We start from the raw sequence: 20232 nt of genomic DNA, 5'->3' as shown, positions 1-20232 counted from the left end.
AATTTCAGCATTCACTTTATTTTGGAATTTCAAAGTGGTGGAGGACTGATTCTGGAATCTGCATGCTTGAATCAATTAATTTTTTCTTTCTCTTCAGCTACCAGGGTATCCTCCATAGTTAAAGTTTTTTTCTTTTCAGATGGTAGATATTTTCCTCAAAACATTAAGATAGTTTTTCTTCATTGTAAAAATAGGAAGCAGTCATTGTTTTAAAAAGATATTCCAGTGGCTGGTGTTGTGGCATAGCAGGTAAAGCCACTGCCTGCGACACTAGGATCCCAAATGGGTGCCGGTTTATGTCCCAGCTATTCCGCTTCCAGTCCAGCTCCCTGCCAATGGCTTGGGCTAGCAGTGGAAGATGGCCCAAGTGTTTGAGTCCCTGCCACCTATGTGGGAGGCCCAGGTGGAGTTCTGGACTGCTGGCTTCCGCCCTATTCAACCCATGGCCATTGAGGCCATCTAGGAAGTAAATTAGCAGATGAAAGATCTCTCCCTCCCTCCCCCTCTCCCTCCCCCCTTCCCTCTCCTTCCCCCCTTCGGTCTCCCTCCCTCTCCTCTCTCCCTTTCCCTCCCTCTCCTCTCTCCCTTTCCCTCCCTCTCCCCCTTCCCTCCCCCTTTCCCTCCCCCCTCCCTCTTCCCCTCCCCCTCTTCCCTGCTTCCACTCTCTGCCCTCCTCTCTCCCTCTCCCTTCTCTGGGTCTTTCCCTCTTTCTCTCCAACTCTGCCTTTCAAATAATTCTTTTAGTTCCCAATCTGGGGCAAAAGAGGGATCAGACCACTAATGAGGACAGCTGGAAAAGCAGACCCACTGACCCGAACTTCTGACATGGTGCTAGGGCTGGGTGGAAGAGGGGGAAATTCAACATTGTATGTCTCTAGTTCATTTTTGTTGCTTCATTTAAAAGGTGAATATTAAAATAAACAAGACCAAGTTCCTGCTGAAAAAAATTTTTTTAAATAAGTATGTATAAACTTTTAATGACTGTACTAAATTTCATTGTATAAGAATACTAATCATGGGGCCAACGTTTGATGTAGTGGCTAAGAGGCCTTGGGACACCTGTGTTCCATCCATGTCTGAGTGCCTAAGGTTCTAGTCCTATCCCTGCTTCCAATTCCAACTTCTGATAATGTGCAGCCTAGGAGGCAGCCCAAGTACTTGGGCCCCTGCCACCCACATGGGAACCCTGGATTGGATTCCAGACTCTTGGCTTCAGCCCGGCCTACTCCTGGCTATTTTGGGCATTTGAGGAGTGAACCAGTAGATTGAAGATCTCTCTTTCTGTCTCTCCCTTTTGAATAAATAAAAAACTACTTAAAAAGAAAGAAAAAATTATTTGTGGCCTACTTATAAACTGTATTGATGCATATTTAATTTTTTAAAATTTCAGATATTTTAAAGGATTTCCCAAAAACAATAAAGCATTTTAGGTATCTACAATTTTATTTTTATTATTTTTGTACTTATTTTTAGTTATTGTCTATATGCTTCCTGTTTATATGTATGTATAATAGAGTGTCCTGTTAAAATTGTTCCAACTTGGGGAAAAAGTGAATGAAAGAAAAATGTTTAATAACTAATAGTGCAGTTGTGGTTGGCCTGTAGCCCAGCAGTTAAGATGGCCATGTCCCACCTTGGGTACCTGAGTTCAGTCCTCATGTCTGGTTTGTGTCCTGCTGTTGGGCATCCCGGGAGGCAGTAGAAATGGGTCAAGTAACTGGGTCCCTGCCTCCAACATGGAAGGCCTGGATTGGATTCCTGGCTCTTGGCTATAGCCTGGCCCATTTTCAGCTATTGTAAGCATCTGGGGAATGAACCAGTGAGTGGGAGCTTGTTTCTTATGTCTCTCCCTCTCTCTGCCTCTCAAATAAATATAATTTTTAAAAATACATATTTACACAATATGGGAGAAATAATTTGTAAAAAGCAGTTGATGTAGGATATGACAAAAATAGGAAAATGGGGTATGAATATTTACTATTTGGGGACCATAATTCTAAATAATGGGTTATTGTTTTACTTTTCATTTTTATTTATTTGGTTGAGTCCGGCTAAAAGAGCTCACGTGTGCATATTCACTTCCCAAATGCCTGCAATATCCTGGACAGGGCTCGGGCTGAAGCCAGAAGCCAGGAACTTAATCCAGGCAGGCACTGTGTCTGATGAATGCTTTAAAAAAAAAAAAAAACAGGAACTTAATCCAGGTCTCCCACATAGGTAGTGGGAAGCCAATCACTCGGTCGTTACCACTGCCTCCCATGGTCTGCGTTAGCAGGGAGATGGAGTCAGGAGCCAGAGGCAGGCATTAACCTTGGACAGTGGATGTGGGACACGAGCATCTTAACTGATCTGACACTAGCCTGGATGCCCACCCTTAAACAGGGTTTTTTTTTTTTTTTTTTTTTTTTTTTTTTTTTTTTTTTTTGACAGGCAGAGTGGACAGTGAGAGAGAGAGACAGAGAGAAAGGTCTTCCTTTTTCTGTTGGTTCACCCCCCCAATGACCGCTAAGGCCGGCGCGCTGTGGCCAGCACACCGCACTGATCCAAAGCCAGGAGCCAGGTGCTTCTCCTGGTCTCCCATGGGGTGCAGGGCCCAAGCACCTGGGCCATCCTCCACTGCCTTCCCGGGCCACAGCAGAGAGCTGGCCTGGAAGAGGAGCAACCGGGACAGAATCCGGCGCCCCGACCTGGACTAGAACCCGGTGTGCTGGCACCGCAGGCGGAGGATTAGCCTATTGAGCTGCGGCGCCAGCCTAAACAGTGTTTTGATGAAAAATCTTGGTTATAAATCTTTGTAAATCTCTAATTTTTTTCAGGGAAGTGTTTAAAACATACAATGTTGCCGTGGACTACATTACTGTTGCACTCTTGATCTGGAATTTCGGTGTGGTGGGAATGATCTCCATTCACTGGAAAGGCCCTCTTCGGCTCCAGCAGGCCTATCTCATTATGATCAGTGCTCTCATGGCTCTGGTGTTTATCAAGTACCTCCCTGAATGGACTGCGTGGCTCATCTTGGCTGTGATTTCAGTATATGGTAAAACCCAACACTGACATTTTGTTGATTACAAGAAAGGCCTCAATGATGTATTTTTTTTTACTCTTGTAATTATCTTAACTTTGGGAAAATGATCACACTTCTGTAGCTCTTCAACTAATAATTAGTGTAGTATCTTACTCATATAAATATTTCAGAATGTTTGAGGTTAAATTCTTTGATAATGTTTTATTTACTGCCCCCTACTTAGCGATACATTAGCCAAGGGAGCTATCAGATTGAAGACTTAGATTCAAATCCCGTCTCTCCCTGAAGGATCCACAGACCTTAGCAAAGCGAAACAGGGTCTTTGAGTTCAGTTTCATTGGTAAATATGGAATAGTGCTTCAGAGTTTACACATAAAATACTCAGTTCATTTTAAAAATCAAAATTGTATTTCTTATTTTTATAAGGCAACTTAAAATGAATTATTCCTTTAAAAGTAATACATAGATGGACATGAGGTGGATGTTTGGCCTTGTCACTAGGATGCTGGTTGAGATACCCACAGACAAGTTACCCAGCCCCTAAATTACTGTGAAGGTTATATGATATGCATAATACACATAGGACAGTATCTATCAGTAAATGTCAGCTGTTAGTTCTGTATATAAAATCCTGTGAAATAAGCAAAGCATTTATTACCCTCTAGTGTTGCTAAGAAACTTGACATTTATACAGGTAAATTATTTGCCCAAGCTCTTAGTATTTGATCGGGAGTCTGACTCCCAAGTCTGATATTCTCTTCCCGGTATTCTGCCAACCTCTGCTGCTTCCCCACATACAAGGGATGATCTCTTCACAGGTTTGAATTCCTTTAAAGTAAAGGGAAACTTCTTGTATCCAATATATAGAATACTGATTCTCAACACCATTTCTTTTTTTTTGTTGTTGTTGTTTTTTGTTTGTTTGTTTTTTGACAGGCAGAGTGGACAGTGAGAGAGAGACAGAGAGAAAGGTCTTCCTTTTTGCCGTTGGTTCACCCTCCAATGGCTGCCGCGGTAGGCGTGCTGCGGACAGCGCACCGCGCTGATCTGATGGCAGGAGCCAGGTGCTTCTCCTGGTCTCCCATGGGGTGCAGGGCCCAAGGACTTGGGCCATCCTCCACTGCACTCCCTGGCCACAGCAGAGAGCTGGCCTGGAAGAGGGGCAACCGGGACAGGATCGGCACCCCGACCGGGACTAGAACCCGGTGTGCCGGCGCCGCCAGGCGGAGGATTAGCCTAGTGAGCCGCGGCGCCGGCTTCTCAACACCATTTCTATAAGGTCTCAGGATTTCTTAATTTGCACAAATGCTGTTCTGAAATTTTCAAAATGAAATTAATTATCATTTACTTTAATTGCTGTAAAAATAAGTGGATTTATCACTTAGCAATTCTGTAAGGGGAAGTGTGACTTAAAGCCAAAAGAGTTCCAGGATATGGCTGTTCAGACAGGCTGAAGATGTCATTTCAGAGCTAAATTTCCCTTTTATTTAAATTGAAGAGGTAGTGGGAGTAGAGAGCTTTATGCCTCTAAGTATGTGTTTTATTATATTATTTTCTTATTATTCTAATTATTTTTGTATTGCTCTTATTAACAATGTCTCCATTATGTTTTATTAACATGTCTCCACGTGGAGACATGAGGCTTTTTCCTTAAGTGCATGCAAATGACAGTAATGTCAAACAAGCTATCAAGTCTTCAAATTTAACCAAATCTGTTTCATATTTTTAAATGAGAGTATTTCCTGTATTCTGAATTTTCATGACACACCTATTGGAATGGAATGAGGCTAGAATCAGGAATGATTTTGGCATATTGCTCCCTCTCTGAGGTAATGTCTTCCCAAGGTGAGCCACTTCTCAATTCCACGTGTTCTTTTTTTTTTTTTTTTTTTTTTTTTGACAGGCAGAGTGGACAGTGAGAGAGAGAGACGGAGAGAAAGGTCTTCCTTTTTGCCGCTGGTTCACCCTCCAATGGCCACTGCGGCCGGCGCATCGTGCTGATCCGAAGCCAGGAGCCAGGCGCTTCTCCTGGTCTCCCATGCGGGTGCAGGGCCCAAGCACTTGGGCCATCCTCCACTGCACTCCCTGGCCACAGCAGAGAGCTGGCCTGGAAGAGGGGCAACCGAGATAGAATCCGGCGCCCCAACTGGGACTAGAACCCGGTGTGCCGGCGCCGCAAGGCAGAGGATTAGCCTATTGAGCCGCGGCGCCGGCACACCGGATTCTAGTCCTGGTCGGGGCACCGATCCTGTCCCGGTTGCCCCTCTTCCAGGCCAGCTCTCTGCTGTGGCCAGGGAGTGCAGTGGAGGATGACCCAAGTCCTTGGGCCCTGCACCCCATGGGAGACCAGGAGAAGCACCTGGCTCCTGCCATCGGATCAGCGCGGTGCGCCGGCCGCAGCGCGCCTACTGCGGCGGCCATTGGAGGGTGAACCAACGGCAAAAGGAAGACCTTTCTCTCTGTCTCTCTCTACTGTCCACTCTGCCTGTCAAAAAATAAAAAAAAGACCTGGATATTTGAGAAGTGCTTTTATTTGATAGGATCCTAAGGAAATACTAAACTTTATCACGTACTGGAGTTATTATTTTATTATTTTGTTTCACTTAAATGTACTGCCGCTTATTTCAAGTGTCCCTAAGTAATACGTGTTCTATTTTTAAAAAGAAGGGAAGACGCTCTACTACGCTGCTCTTCTTAATCTGAAAGTTTCAGTCAGATTGCTATATTAAGTTCCTGTTAGAGTAAACCTGTTTGTAGCTTACAGACATGATTTGTTTAGGAATGACTTGTCACCATTTCTGCTCTATAGTAGCTCTGTCTGGTCACTTTCTCTGCCTCTTTCCATCCATACCCCAGTGGTGACATACACTGTATGCTTAGGCAGCAGTTCAGTCAGAATTTTCACTGATCTGTGTGGTTTTGTTTACATTGTTTCGCCCCAGCAGTTTACCGCCATTTATTTTTTAGTCATTCAACATCATTCTGTGTAGAAAACTTTTCTTTGGTTAATTCCTCCCTAATAACGCCCATTTACAAATTTAGTCCATCCATTTTATCAAGTGTCTTTTCCATTTTTCTCTTTCTAGATTTAGTGGCTGTTTTGTGTCCAAAAGGCCCACTTCGTATGCTGGTTGAAACAGCTCAGGAGAGAAACGAAACTCTTTTTCCAGCTCTCATTTACTCCTGTGAGTATCTCAGAATCATGTTGAGTTAGTAGTAGGCTTAGAATTTATGGGGACTCAAACACACGTAATTATGTCATCATCATGGTACTTTTCCTCGTCTGAAATGCATTAACGGAACTCCTGAACATCTCTGTTTCCTTACTAACTGTTGTCTTTTACCTGCCAGTGGTTCAGGAGAACTTTCAGTGTGGTTAGAAAGCAGAAATATTTAGAGATTGGGGAGCCATTATTTCTGTTTAGAATCTTTTTAGCCAAGCATTGTGGAGTGATACATAACTACATACATTACAAATGAATCTTCCCCTCACTTATTGAAAGAATTGTACCGTTCCTTTAGAAAGTATTTTTTTTTTATTTGAGACTCACATTCTTCATAATCATTCAGTAGATATAATTGGGCACTGACCTAGTCTGCTTCCACAGTGCATTGTGGAGGGCACCAGGAATTGTGGTACTTCCTCAGAGCTCGCTTGGTTACTGCTGGTGGTGGGGTAGCACAAGCACGGAAGTAAGCAGTATGCAAGGCAGAGTGTCATCAGGTTCAGAAGAGGCACGAAGTACGGTGAGAGCTGAGAAAAGAAGTCCGCTGGAGAAACAAGGCGAGCGGCATGGAAGAGACGGCGTCTGGATTTACCCTGGCAAGGATGGCTAGGATTTCAGCAAGCACAGACTGAAGAGCGGATTCCAAAAGTGGCCTCAGGGAGAATGGCTTGGATGGGGCCGGCACTGTAGTGTGGTGGGCTAAGCCTCCGCCTGCTGTGCTGGAATTCCATGTTCACCAGTTCGTGTCCCAGCTGCTCCTCTAACTATCCAGCTCTCTGCTGTGGCCTGGGAAAGCAGTACAAGATGGCCCAAGTGCTTAGGCCCCTGTACCTGCGTGGGAGACCCGGAAGAAGCTCCTGGATCTTGGCTTCGGATCGGCTCAGCTCCGACCGCTGAGGCCATCTAGGGGAGTGAACCGGCAGATGAAAGACCTTTCTCGCTGTCTGTAACTCTACGTCTCAAATAAATAAAATAAAAATCTTAAAAAAAACAAAGTGGCTGGAGCCGTGGCTCACTTGGCTAGTCCTCCGCCTGTGGCGCCGGGACCCCTGGTTCTAGTCCCGGTTGGGGCTCCGGGTACTAGTCTCAGTTGCTCCTCTTCCAGTCCAGCTCTCTGCTGTGGCCTGGGAGGGTAGTGGAAGATAGCATAGGAGACTGAGAGGAAGTACCTGGCTCCTGGCTTTGGATTGGTGCAGCACCGGCCGTAGTGGCCACTATGGGAGTGAACCAGTGGAAGGAAGACCTTTCTCTCTGTCTCTCTCTCACTGTCTAACTCTGCCTGTCAAAAAAAAAAAAAAAAAAAAAAATGGCTTGGAGGCCTGAAGTGTAGAACGTCGTTATCAAATGCCAAGTGTTCAGGTTGGCTACAACATAGAATACAAAATGGGGAGAGTACTAGACAGTGAGTTTGGAAAAACAGATTAGGGCAAGATAAATGATACATATGAGTGACTGGTTTAGATTTCTCTGTTCTGTTTGGTGATCAGTTGAGCAGAAGAGCAGTGTGATCAGAGCTATGTAAGATGAGTTGGAGCGGGTAGGCCCGGAGGCAGTGGGAGTCACGTTAAGCAGCTCTGAGGATAATGCCATGGTCTAGATGGAAACTAAGAGAGGCTTGAATTACGCACTTGCAGTGGCCATCAGGGGAAGAATTGATGTGAGGTTTTGTAACAACTGAGCAGAGAAGTTTTGAGACTGAAGGAAAAATGGTGAAGAAGTACTTCTTGTTTGAGAGTTCTGTTCAGTTTTGTATGTCTTATCTCCGTATCTGCTTTAGTTGGCAGTACCTGTGGGCCATTCAGAAATTTCCAGCAGGAATTTAGAAGTTAAATACTAGTGCTTGGGGTAAAGTTGGTGTTAGAGACACAGAGTTGAAGAACATCAACACGGAAGTGATGGTTAAGCTCTGAGAGTGGGTGAGTAATTCAAGTACAAGTAGAAGAGAAGAGGGTGTCCGGGCAGACCTTGTCATCCAGTGTGAGAGTGAGAAAAGGAAGGGAGAGTACTAGCAGGAACACAAGAACATCAGAAAGTGGTGAAGTCAGCACTTTCCTGTTCGCAGTATTGTGACTGTGTCTATGTTTAGTACGTGAAATGACTGTGTAGTGTCTGTTTTATAGCTCTTGGGTAGTAGATGTTCTTATTAGATCTGTATATCATTTCCATTTCTTTTCTGCTGCAAACAGTGCTTCCAGAGAACATCCATGAATTTGTCAGTATTGTTGTAAGGGACATTCTTAGCAGGAATTGCGAAGTCAAAGGATGTGTTCTACTGCAGAAGCATGATAGGACCAGAAGCAGTTTTCCAAGACGAGGGGAGTGTGTACTTGTACGTGTATGTGTTTTGTTGATGCTGAAGTGGACAGAGAATGGGCGATGGAGAGGGATGTGTACAGCAAATGTTACCCCACTTCACAGACTCCTGTCTCACAGGCAGATCGCAGGTGGGAAGGGGGAGAGCAGGTTTGAGGAAAGGCATTTCTGGAAGGAAGACTTGATCATTTTGCTAAGGTTGAGAAGGAGGAACCAGTAGAAAAAGGCTTTTTTTTTTTTTTTTTTTTTTTTAAGATTGATTTATTTGAAAGACAGCTGGTTTATCCCCCAGATGGCCACAATGGCTGAATCTGCGCTGCTCCAAATCCAGGAACCAGGAGGGTCTCCCAGGCGGGTGCAGGGGCCCAAGGACTTGGGCCATCTTCTGCTGCTTTCCCAGGCCACAGCAGAGGGCTGGATAGGAAGAGGGGCAGCAGGGACTCAAACCGCGGCCAAATGGGATACCGCCCATATGGGATGCTGGCACTGCAGGTGGCGGCTTTACCGATTATGCCACAGTGCCGGCCTCTAGAGAAAGGCTTTGAAGAGATCTGCAAGTAGGAGTAATTAATGGAGCAATATTATTGACAAAGAAGGTAGAAATTACTCTCAGAGTTCAGAGTGAGGAGTTGGGCCTAGAACAGGGAAAGGATTTATTTCCTCATTTGAAAAGCGAAGTTAGAGAGAGACAGATCTTCCATCTGCTGGTTCACTCCCCAAATGGCCATAATGGCTGGAGCTGGGCCAACCCGAAGCTAGAAACCAGGAGCTTCTTCCGGGTCTCACACATGGGTACAGTGGTCCACGTACTTGAACTGTCTTCGGTTGCTTTTCCAGGTACATTAGCAGGGAGCTGGATTGGAAATAGAGCAACTGGGACTCGAATTGCTGCCCATACAGGATGCTGCCTCCATAGGCGATGGCTTTACCCACTGTGCCACAGCTCCAGCTCCTGAGATTACATATTATGTATGAAAAGCCAGATTTAAAGTAGTACACACAGGGCTAGCATTATGGCACGGCAGGTTAAGCTGCCATCTACAATACCAGCATCCGATATTGGAGCACCAGTTCAAGTCCTGGCTACTCTGCTTCCAATCCGGGTTCCCTGCTAATGTGCCTGGGAAGACAGCAAATGATGGCCCAGGTACTTGTACCCTGCTACCTGTGTAGGAGAGGAGACCCTTATGGAGTTGCATTCTTGGCTCTGAGTTCACTTCCTTGAGAATGAACCTGCAGCTGGAAAAATCTCTTTCTCTCTCTGTTCCTCCCCATCCACCCCACTTTGTGTCTCTCTCTTTTGCTGTCTCACTGTGCCTTTCAAATAAATAAAAATTTTAAAAAGGTAGTACATGCAGTGTTTTATAGACAGTAGGAAAAAGGGGCTATATATGTCTGAGTGTGTACAATTTTTAGTGATACATTTTAAAAACTGATAATTGGGCCGGCGCCGTGGCTTAACAGGCTAATCCTCCGCCTTGTGACGCCGGCACACCGGGTTCTAGTCCCGGTCGGGGCACCAATCCTGTCCCGGTTGCCCCTCTTCCAGGCCAGCTCTCTGCTGTGGCCAGGGAGTGCAGTGGAGGATGGCCCAAGTGCTTGGGCCCTGCACCCCATGGGAGACCAGGAGAAGCACCTGGCTCCTGCCATCGGATCAGCGCGGTGCGCCGGCCGCAGCGCGCCTGCCGTGGCAGCCATTGGAGGGTGAACCAACGGCAAAAAAGGAAGACCTTTCTCTCTGTCTCCCTCTACTGTCCACTCTGCCTGTCAAAAATTAAAAAAAATAAAAAAATAAATAAAACTGATAATTAAGGTGGACTTTTAACAGTTAAGACACCTGCATCCCGTATTGGAGTGCTTGTTTTTGATATCCACCTTTGGCTCTGGACTCCTGCTTCTTGCTAATGCAGACCCTGGGAAGGCGTGTTGATGGATCAAGTGGCTGGGTTCCTGCCACCCACACAAGTTCCTGGCTCCTAACTAGCTTGGCACAGTCCTGGCCTTTGCAGTATTTGAGGAATGAACTAGAGTCCTCATTGCGAGTAGAGGGGTTCTCTTTCTCTCACTCTCTGTCCCTCTGTCTCTGTCTTTCTCTGTATGTCTCTCATATTTTAAAAATAGTAAATGTTGGATCCAGCCTTGTGGCACAGTGTGTTAAACCACCATTTCTGGCACTCACATCCTGTATTTGAAAGCCAGTTCATGACACAGCTATTCCATTTCCAATGCAGCTTCCTGCTAATGCACTTGGGAAGACAATACTCCTGGCTACCCTTGTGGGAGACCCAGATAAAGTTCCTGGCTTCATCTCACCTAGCCCTGCCTATTGTAGCCATTTGGGAGGTAAACCAGCAGATGGAAAAATCTTTCTCTACCTCTCCCTCTCTCTGTCACTCTGCCTCTCAAATAAGTAAATAAATAAATCTTTAAAAATAGTCATAATAAAAGTTAAAATTAAGAATTGACAATATATTAATATTGTTTACCTTTGTAGAGTGGGACTTAGAGATTGAACCATTATACTTTTCTTTATACTGTTCCTTACTTCTAGGGTTTTGTTATTTAATTCTTCAAAAGCTAATTGTGAATGTCAAAGTAAAAGGATTGCGAGTTTTAAAATATTTCTGTTTTCATAATTCCCATTGTCCTGCTGTTAACTGTTGGTACAATTATGTTGTATAAGAAACCGCTTCAAAACTCAGTGCCTTAACAATAATAGTCACTGTTTATAACTTGTCGGTGTGCAGGTCACCTGACTTAGCTGACTTGGTGGTGGCTTTGCCCTTTAAGTTCCTCATCTTCTCTGGACCAGAGAGTGAAGACATGTGGCAGAGGGACAAGAGGGCTTTTAAGGCCTAGGCGTGGTGTTAGCACACTGTTCTCTGCCCACTGGCTGTTGTTTGAAACAAGTCATATAGTTGAGCCCCAAGTTAGGAGGAGAGAAAATACATTCCACTTCCAGTGAGTTCATTTTTTTTTTCTTTAAAGATTTATTTTATTTATTTGAAAGACAGAGTTAGAGAGGTAGAGACAGAGAAAGAGAGGTCTTCCACCCGCTGGTTCACTCCCCATATGGCCTCAACGGCTGGAGCTGAGCCGATCAGGAGCCAGGAGCCTCCTCCGGGTCTCCCACACAGGCACAGGGGCCCAAAGACTTGGACCATCTTCTACTGCTATCCCAGGCCATAGCAGAGAGCTGGATTGGAAGAGGAACAGCCGGGACTAGAAGCAGCGCCCATATGATATTCCAGCACCTCAGACCAGGGCTTTAACCTGCTGTGCCACATCGCCGGCCCCGAGTCCATGACAAGAGTGTGGGTTCTGGGGGATGAAAAATTAGGCATGGGTTTCAATTTGCCACATTGTACATGTGTGTTAATTTTGGGCTGAAAACAGTTATCCTGTTTTATAGTATGTCATATATGAGGATATTTCACAGTTTATGTAAAAACAGAATTAAAAGATAAGCTTGGGGGCCGGCGCTGTGGCACAGCAGGTAAAGCCACCACCTGCATGCCAGCGTCCCATATGGGCACCAGTTCAAGTCCTAGCTGTTCCTCTTCTCATCCAGGTCTCTGCTGTGGCCTGGGAAAGCAGTAGAAGATGGCTCAAGTGCTTGGGCCCCTGCACCCGTGTGGGAGACCCAGAAGAAGCTCCTAGCTCCTGGCTTTGGTCTGGCCCAGTCCTGGCTATTAGAGCCATTTGGGGAGTGAACCAGTGGATGGAAGATCTGTGTGAGTGTGTGTGTGTGTGTGTCCCTCTGTCCCTCTAACTCTGCCTTTCAGATAAATTTAAAAACTAAAAATGAACTGGCCGGCGCCGTGGCTCAACAGGCTAATCCTCCGCCTTGCGGCGCCGGCACACCGGGTTCTAGTCCCGGTCGGGGCACCGATCCTGTCCCGGTTGCCCCTCTTCCAGGCCAGCTCTCTGCTGTGGCCAGGGAGTGCAGTGGAGGATGGCCCAAGTGTTTGGGCTCTGCACCCCAGGGGAGACCAGGAGAAGCACCTGGCTCCTGCCATCGGAACAGCGCGGTGCGCCGGCCGCAGCGCGCTACCGCGGCGGCCATTGGAGGGTGAACCAACGGCAAAAGGAAGACCTTTCTCTCTGTCTCTCTCTCACTGTCCACTCTGCCTGTCAAAAATAAAAAAAAAAAAAAAAAAAAAAAAAAAAAACTAAAAATGAACCTTTAAAAAAAGGTAAGCTTATATGTTGGTGCAGAGGAATTTTGAAATGCATACATCTGAGGAGTCTTCAGAACATTCATGGGAACTGCATATTATGAACAAAACTATGCTTGAATTTAAACATTTTTTGTCCCAAAATTTCATCCCCTTTTTTTTTGAGATTTTTTCTTATAAGATTTATTTATCAATTTAAAGGCAGAGTTACAAAGAGGCAGAGAGGGGTGTTCCATCTGCTGGCTTGCTCCCAAAATGGCCACAACAACTGGAGCTGGGCCAATCCGAAGCCAGGAGCCAGTAACTTCTTCCGGGTCTCCCATGAGGGTGCAGGGGCCCAAGGACTTGGGCCGTCTTCTGCTGCTTTCCCAGGCCATAGCAGAGAGCTGGATTGGAAGTGGACCAGCTGGTGCTTTAATCAGAGCCCATATGGGATGCTGGCACTGTAGGCAGCGGCTTTACCTGCTACACTGTGGCGCTGGCCCCCAAAATATCTTTTTTTAATTCCATTTTCTACTAGTATTTTGAAGCACCATTGTATAATAATCAGGTCTGTGTAATGGTTGTAGAGCGTTTGGCATTTTTTAGGTAATTTGGTGGTAAGTCAGCATATGCATATGGGAAAATAGTATAAACCTTTACCAGCTGTAAAGATCAGATAGGTTCAGTAAGGCATCTGTTCTCATGAAGCACTACATTTGTACTGAAAATTTTAGAAAGCATTGATTTTGAGGTTTTAAGAATGTAAGAAAACAGCAGTACTATCAGTAATTTTCTCCTAGGATAGATGTAGATATGAAAACAGTCAGTCTTCTCAGCTGCTCTTTATAACCCATGTGTGCGTTTTTATACCGTCTCTCAGTGAAGGGACTTCGTTTTGCTGAAGGCTCTTGCCCTCAGGAAATGCATGAACGTGTGTGTTTGGTATTTCTGTCATCCGGTATAAAAATGTTTACCTGCCCTGAGCTGAGTCATTAGCAGAAGTGGACAACTCTGGCATCTGACCTGCCCTGAGCTGAGTCATTGGCAGAAGTGGACAACTCTGGCATCTTACTAAAGTGATGCTCCCAGTTCCTTCAGATAGATCATTTTGTGTAAAGCTTTTTTTAGACAGTTAAGGGGGGGGGAGGGAAATATGTTACATTATGCTAATTTTAAATTTGTAAATTTTCCTGAAAACCTAAGGTATTTAGTGTTAATTGAAAAACAAAAGTATATTTTTTCTGTATATTATTTCAGTATTGTCAATTTATTCAGATTTTTTTTAAATTAAGTAATTTGAAAGGCAAAACAATATAGGGGCAGGGGAACAGGAAAAGAAAAATCTTCCATCTACTGGTTCACTCCCCAAATGGCTACAAAGCCAGGTCTGGGCCAGGCTGAAGCCAAGATTCAGGAGTTCCATCCAGATCTCCCACATGGGTGCCAGGGTCCCAAACCCTTGTACCTTCTTCCACTGCTGTCCCAGGCACATTAGGAGAAAGTTGGATTGGAAATGGAGCAGCTAGGACTTCAACCATCAGTGTGGGGTGCTGTTGTCACAGGCAGCAGCTTAACCTGCCCCACAATGCTGGCCCCTAAGAATATTTGGAACATGGATGTAATTATAGAATCTTGGTGATAAAAAGCCTTAGATACCGGATTCTTTTTTTTTTTTTTTCTGACAGGCAGAGTGGATAGTGAGAGAGACAGAGAGGTCTTCCATCCACTGGTTCACTCCCCAGATGGTCACAATGGCCGGAGCTGTGCCGATCTGAAGCCAGGAGCCGGGAGCTTCTTCTGGGTCTCCCACGTGGGTGCAGGGGCCCAAAGACTTGGTCCATCCTCTACTGCTTTCCCAGGCCATAACAGAGCTGGATTGGAAGAAGAGCAGCCGGGACTAGAACTGGCGCCCATATGGGATGCCGGCACTTCAGACCAGGGCTTTAACCCGCTGTGCCACAGCACCGGCCCCTCTCATCTCTTAACTAAAATGTGATAGAGATGTGTGTGATGCAGTTTTATAATATGCGTTTTCCATGAACTTTTTGTAGACTCCATGTATGCATGGGTTTAAAAATTGTTGTTTTTTTTTTTTGGGGGGGGGGTGGGGGCAGCATTGTGATGCTGTGGGTAAAGCTGCCTGGCATGCCTGCATTCCATATGGGCACCAGTTCAAGTCCCGGCTGCTCCACTTCTGATGCATCTCCCTGCTGATGCACCTGGAAAAGCAGCAGAGGATGGCCCAAGTGCTTGGGCCCCTGCACCCACATGGGAGACCTGGATGAAACTTCTGGCTTCATCCTAGCCCAGCAGTGGCTGTTAAGGCCATTTGGGGAGTGAACCAGTAGTTGGAAGATAGTTCTCGCATGTGCTCTTGCTCGCTCTCTTCTTCTCTTTGTCTCCATCTCCCCTCTCTCTATAACTCTGCCTTTCAAATAAATAAATCTTTTTTAAAAAGTTTTTTTGCACCAAAATAAACAATGTTAATTTCATTTTCCACAAACTTTGTGTCATACCCTAAAATATATTTTTGTAAAAGGGACATTGATTTTTTTTTTTTTTTTTTTTTTTTTTTACAGTCAGAGTGGATAGTGAGAGAGACAGAGAGAAAGGTCTTCCTTTTTGCCGCTGGTTCACCCTCCAATGGCCGCTGCGGCCGGCGCATCTCACTGATCTGAAGCCAGGAGCCAGGTGGTTCTCCTGGTCTCCCATACGGGTGCAGGGCCCAAGGACTTGGGCCATCCTCCACTGCCTTCCCAGGCCATGGCAGAGAGCTGGCCTGGAAGAGGGGCAACCGGGATAGAATCCGGTGCCCCGACTGGGACTAGAACCCAGTGTGCCGGCACCGCAAGGCAGAGGATTAGCCTGTTAAGCCACGGCGCCGGCCAATTTTTTTTTTTATTATTTTTTTATGATTTATTTATTTGAAGGCTGAGTTACAGAGAGGCAGAGGCAGAGAGAGAGAGAGGTCTTCCATCTGCTAGTTCACTCCCCAGATGGCCGCAATGGCCAGAGCTTCGCCAACCCGAAGCCAGGAGCCAGGAGCTTCTTCCCGGTCTCCCATGTGGGTGTGGGGACCCAAGCACTTAGGCCATCTTCCACTGTTTTCCCAGGCCATAGCAGAGAGCTGGATCAGAAGTGGCACAGCCAGGACTTGAACCGGCGCCCATATGTGATGGCTCTGCAAGTGGCAGCTTTACCAGCTATGCCACAGTGCTGGCCCCATGTTTATTACTTTTAACCTTTCTTTCTTACGCATGTATGAAAAACACACTAGTGCTATTGAAAATTCCAAAAGAGAGAGATAACAGGAAGGAAGTTTAGTCCATGCATCTGTGAGCTTCCCTTTGACCTTGAGTTTAATCTCAGTAAGTAATATTCATCAGTTCCCACTACTTTAGGACTTTAAGCCAGGCTAGCCCTTTTTACAGGGAATCTCTTGCTGCCCTGAGCAGCTTTCTTTCTGTTTAATTTCCTGGGATGACAAATGATAGTAAACAGTTTTGTGATAGCAGCCACAGTTTGAATATTACAGAAAACATTTCGTTTCAGAATCTTTTATCTGCTGGAATCACAGAGAATGCTTTCTGGTTTTTAGTGTGCGCTTACTTCTGATCATTAAGGATTCTTAAGGCAGCGTTAGGAAGGATGGTGATTTGTGAGAGAGCCTCCTGTCTATTCATGCACTTTACTTCTGTGACTCCAGTGCTTACCTGGACTGTGGTCTTTTTCAACAGCAACGATGGTGTGGTTGGTGAATATGGCAGAAGGAGACCCAGAAGCCCAAAGGAGGGTGTCCAAAAACTCCAAATACAGTGCACAAAGTAAGTCACTTTTATCTGGAAATTTCCTGGCTTTTTGAGGTCATTGTCATCATCTTAGTGGCTCCCAGTAGCATATGTAGCTTGCAACCCCTTCCTTTGGTCATAGACTCATTGCGAATCTTCTGAAGTCCGTGGTAATACTCAGTAAAGCACAGAGAAGTATCTAAAGACCTCATAGATTCCAAACCCAGCACTACAGTAAGGCAACCTAGATTAAGATTTCTGTTATTAAATATACGATAGCAGGAAGGAAAGGTTCAAGCTGAGGGTGTGATTTAAAAAGAAAAAGCTCTCCCTTCAAATGTGAAAATGAGAGCTACATATTTAACATGGGCAAAGTAACATAAACTGATTGGATTTCGTGCATGGCAAAGTTTGTACTGGGATCAGACATTGCAGGTGGATGTGGCTTTCTGGAAGAGAATGATGGGGATGACTTAGGATTAGAGCCCACGGGCCACTGTGGATACCACAGAAGGTACTGGGGAGAACTCGGGTTAGAAGTCAGGATTGGAAGATGCGGAGAGCGAGCACAATGTAAACTAAAAGCAAAGGAACCTTGTTAAAAAGGAAAAACACAGGCTAACCTCCTGAGGAGGCTGGAAATAAGCAAAGTAAAGATCAGTGAGAGAAGTGAAGCGGACTTTAATTCAGTTGCGATTTGTCAGGAAAGGGAGAATTTATATTTTATGGAACCAGGAAAATTACTGGATTAACATTTGTGGTAACTGCCAGAACTCGTTGGACTGGGAATTCATATTTGAGGCTTATCAGGCTTATTTCTGCTCTGAGCAAGGCAATAGAGGGTGGTGTTAGACCGGGTGTCGATGGAGTAGAAAAGTAGGAAATATGTTGAAAATAATTATTACAAGCATAGTTATTGTGTTGACCTGTATTAAGCTAAAGATGAAAAGGTTAATTGTGAGTACATACACATACAGAGACTTCAAAAAATCCCTGGAAAATGGAATTAAAAGATAACTTTATTTTGGTACAAAAACTTTTTGAAACCTGCATAGATATTTTTTTTTAAGATCTTATTTAGTTGAGAGGTAGAGTTACAGACAGTGAAAGGGAAAGACAGAGAGAGGTCTTCCTTCCATCGGTTCACTCCCCAAATGGCCAAAATGACTGGAGCTGCACCGATCTGAAGCCAGGAGCTAGGTGCTTCTTCCCCGTCTCCCCTGTGAGTGCAGGGGCCCAAGGCCTTGGGCCATCTTGCACTGCTTTCCGAAGCCACAGCAGAGAGCTGGATCGAAGAAGAGCAGCCAGGACTAGAACTGGCGCCTACATGGGATGCTGGCACTGCAGGCAGAGGATTAACCTGCACCACGGCGCCAACCCTGCATAGATTTTTTTTTTTTTTTTTTGACAGGCAGAGTGGATAGTGAGAGAGAGAGACAGAGAGAAAGGTCTTCCTTTGCCGTTGGTTCACCCTCCAATGGCCGCTGCGGCCGGCACATCGCACTGATCTGAAGCCAGGAGCCAGGTGCTTCTCCTGGTCTCCCATGTGGGTGCAGGGCCCAAGGACTTGGGCCATCCTCCACTGCCTTCCCGGGCCATAGCAGAGAGCTGGCCTGGAAGAGGGGCAACCGGGATAGAATCCGGTGCCCAAACCGGGACTAGAACCTGGTGTGCCGGCGCCGCAAGGCGGAGGATTAGCCTGTTAAGCTACGGCGCCGGCTAATAGATTTTTATAGTACACATTTTCTGTGGATTTTTGAAAGTACTCTCATACAGAATTTTTTAAAAAAGATTATTTATTTGAAAGGCTGAGTTTCAGAGAAGCAGAGAGAGAGAGAGAGAGAAGTCTCCCATCTGCTGGTTCACTCCCCAGATGGCCACAACAGCTGGTGCTGAGCCTGTCCGAAGCCAAGAGCCAAGAGTTTCTTCAGGGTCTCCCACACCAGTGCAGGGGCCCAAGGACTTGGGCCATCTTCTACTGCTTTCCCAGGCCACAGCAGAGAGCTGGATCGGACATGGAGCAGCCTGATCTCGAACCAGTGCCCAAATGGGATGTCGGCACTGCAGGCAGCAGCTTTACCCACTGTGCCACAGTGCTGGCCTCCCTCATACAGAATTATCAATTCAGAATCATTAGGGCCTTCCCAGAGGAAGTCCATGCAAGTGAGAGCCCTGATGCACACAAGCTTTATTAATGTATGATAAATCTCCTTCCACTGTGAATATATAGTCCTTTTATAGAAAGGAAGGAGGAAAAACAAGTGTTAGGAACTTCATCTATGTATTTTAATTATGTTTAACTTAGGACATTTTTCAAGATGGTGATGCTCACCATTCTGAGACGCTTTGATAGTCGTCATAAGGAAACGACTGAGCCGCAGGGACATCCCTCCCCTCCCCTCCCCTCCGACTGTTCCCGCTCAGTGAATCCACTTCTGTAACCTAGTCATGATACCAGTGGTGAGTGCTGTCATTTAAGAAGCTTTCAGCTGCAAGGATGGAAAACCCAACTTAGTTGCCTTCAGCAAAAAACTGTATCTGTCATGTGACAGGACATCCTAAAGTGTAGGCTTTGGTAGAATTCCTTCATTTTGTGGCTCATTGATGTCCTCAAGCGTTCAGGTTCTTAAATCACACAGGCACGGTCCTCAGCCACTGCTCCTCACGATCCTGACAGCTGCTTTCCGGCATCCTGTCGAGATAAGACAGCAGCCAAGGAGAACAGCATTTTCCTGAAAATTCCCTGCAGACTTTGCATGAACACTCATTGGCTAGTATCAAGTCACAGCCTCAGCCATAGAGCTCTCCTTGGGAGGAGTGGTGGGATTATCATGCCTGGCTGGGATTGATCGGGATTTACCAGCAGAGCCATGTTGGTGAAGGGTGGAAACGCAAACAAATCCTGGAGAAATACGGCTCTTGGCTAAGAAACCAATCGGCGCTACTGCTACGTGTGCTGTGTAGTTTAGGAGCCAGCTGAACAATCACAGTGACAGTCCATCCGATATCTACTGCTCCCATGTAATTTTCTTAGAGGTAATTAAGAAATTGTTCCAGATATTAGAGCTGTAACGTCTACTTTCTCTTCAAGATGCAGAGAGGGAGTCACCGCAAGACAGTGTTCCAGAGAATGATGATGGTGGCTTCAGTGAGGAGTGGGAAGCCCAGAGGGACAGTCACCTCGGGCCGCATCACTCCACTCCGGAGTCACGAGCTGCGGTCCAGGAGCTTTCCAGCAGCATCCTGGCCAGCGAGGACCCAGAGGAAAGTAGGTGCAAGTCTTGCTGCTTGGGGGGTACATGTCAGCCTCTGCAAGAATAAAATGAATGAAGAGAGTCGCAGCTGAATTCTAAATGACAGTGTAGCTTTCCGTGGGAAATACTAGTAATACTTGGTATGTTTATTATAGATATTTTTTGTTGTTTTTTTTTTTTTTAATTTTATTTATTAATTGAGAGGTAGAGTTACAGTGAGAGGAAGAGACAGAAAGGTCTTCCTTCCGCTGGTTCACTCCCCAAATGGCCACAACAGCTGGAGCTGCATCGATTTGAAGCCAGGAGCCAAGAGCTTCTTCCCCGTCTCCCCTGTAGGTGCAGGAGACCAAGCACTTGGGCCATCTTCCACTGCTTTCCCAGGCCATCAATAGGGAGCTGGATCAGAAGTAGAGCAGCTGGTTCTTGAGCCAGCACCACAGGCCGGCTTAACCTATTACACCTCAG

The 20232-nt window shown here is 45.7% G+C and overlaps 1 protein-coding gene across 4 annotated transcripts in view; it reads left to right on the top strand.

The window, feature by feature from the left end:
- The window catches only part of PSEN1 (presenilin 1), an 80264-nt gene that overhangs the window by 47634 nt on the left and 12398 nt on the right, over positions 1-20232 (top strand). For all 4 annotated transcript variants that reach the window (XM_062181101.1, XM_062181103.1, XM_062181100.1 and 1 more), the window contains exons 7-10: positions 2817-3037; positions 6112-6210; positions 16463-16549; positions 19605-19781. In XM_062181101.1, coding sequence (XP_062037085.1) covers positions 2817-3037; positions 6112-6210; positions 16463-16549; positions 19605-19781 — 584 coding nt within the window. The remainder of the gene's footprint in view (positions 1-2816; positions 3038-6111; positions 6211-16462; positions 16550-19604; positions 19782-20232) is intronic.

Source organism: Lepus europaeus, chromosome 22 (assembly GCF_033115175.1).
Source record: "Lepus europaeus isolate LE1 chromosome 22, mLepTim1.pri, whole genome shotgun sequence".
Taxonomy (NCBI): domain Eukaryota; kingdom Metazoa; phylum Chordata; class Mammalia; order Lagomorpha; family Leporidae; genus Lepus; species Lepus europaeus.
The sequence above is the reverse complement of the archived record's forward strand: the minus strand, read 5'-3'. Positions and strand labels throughout refer to the sequence as shown.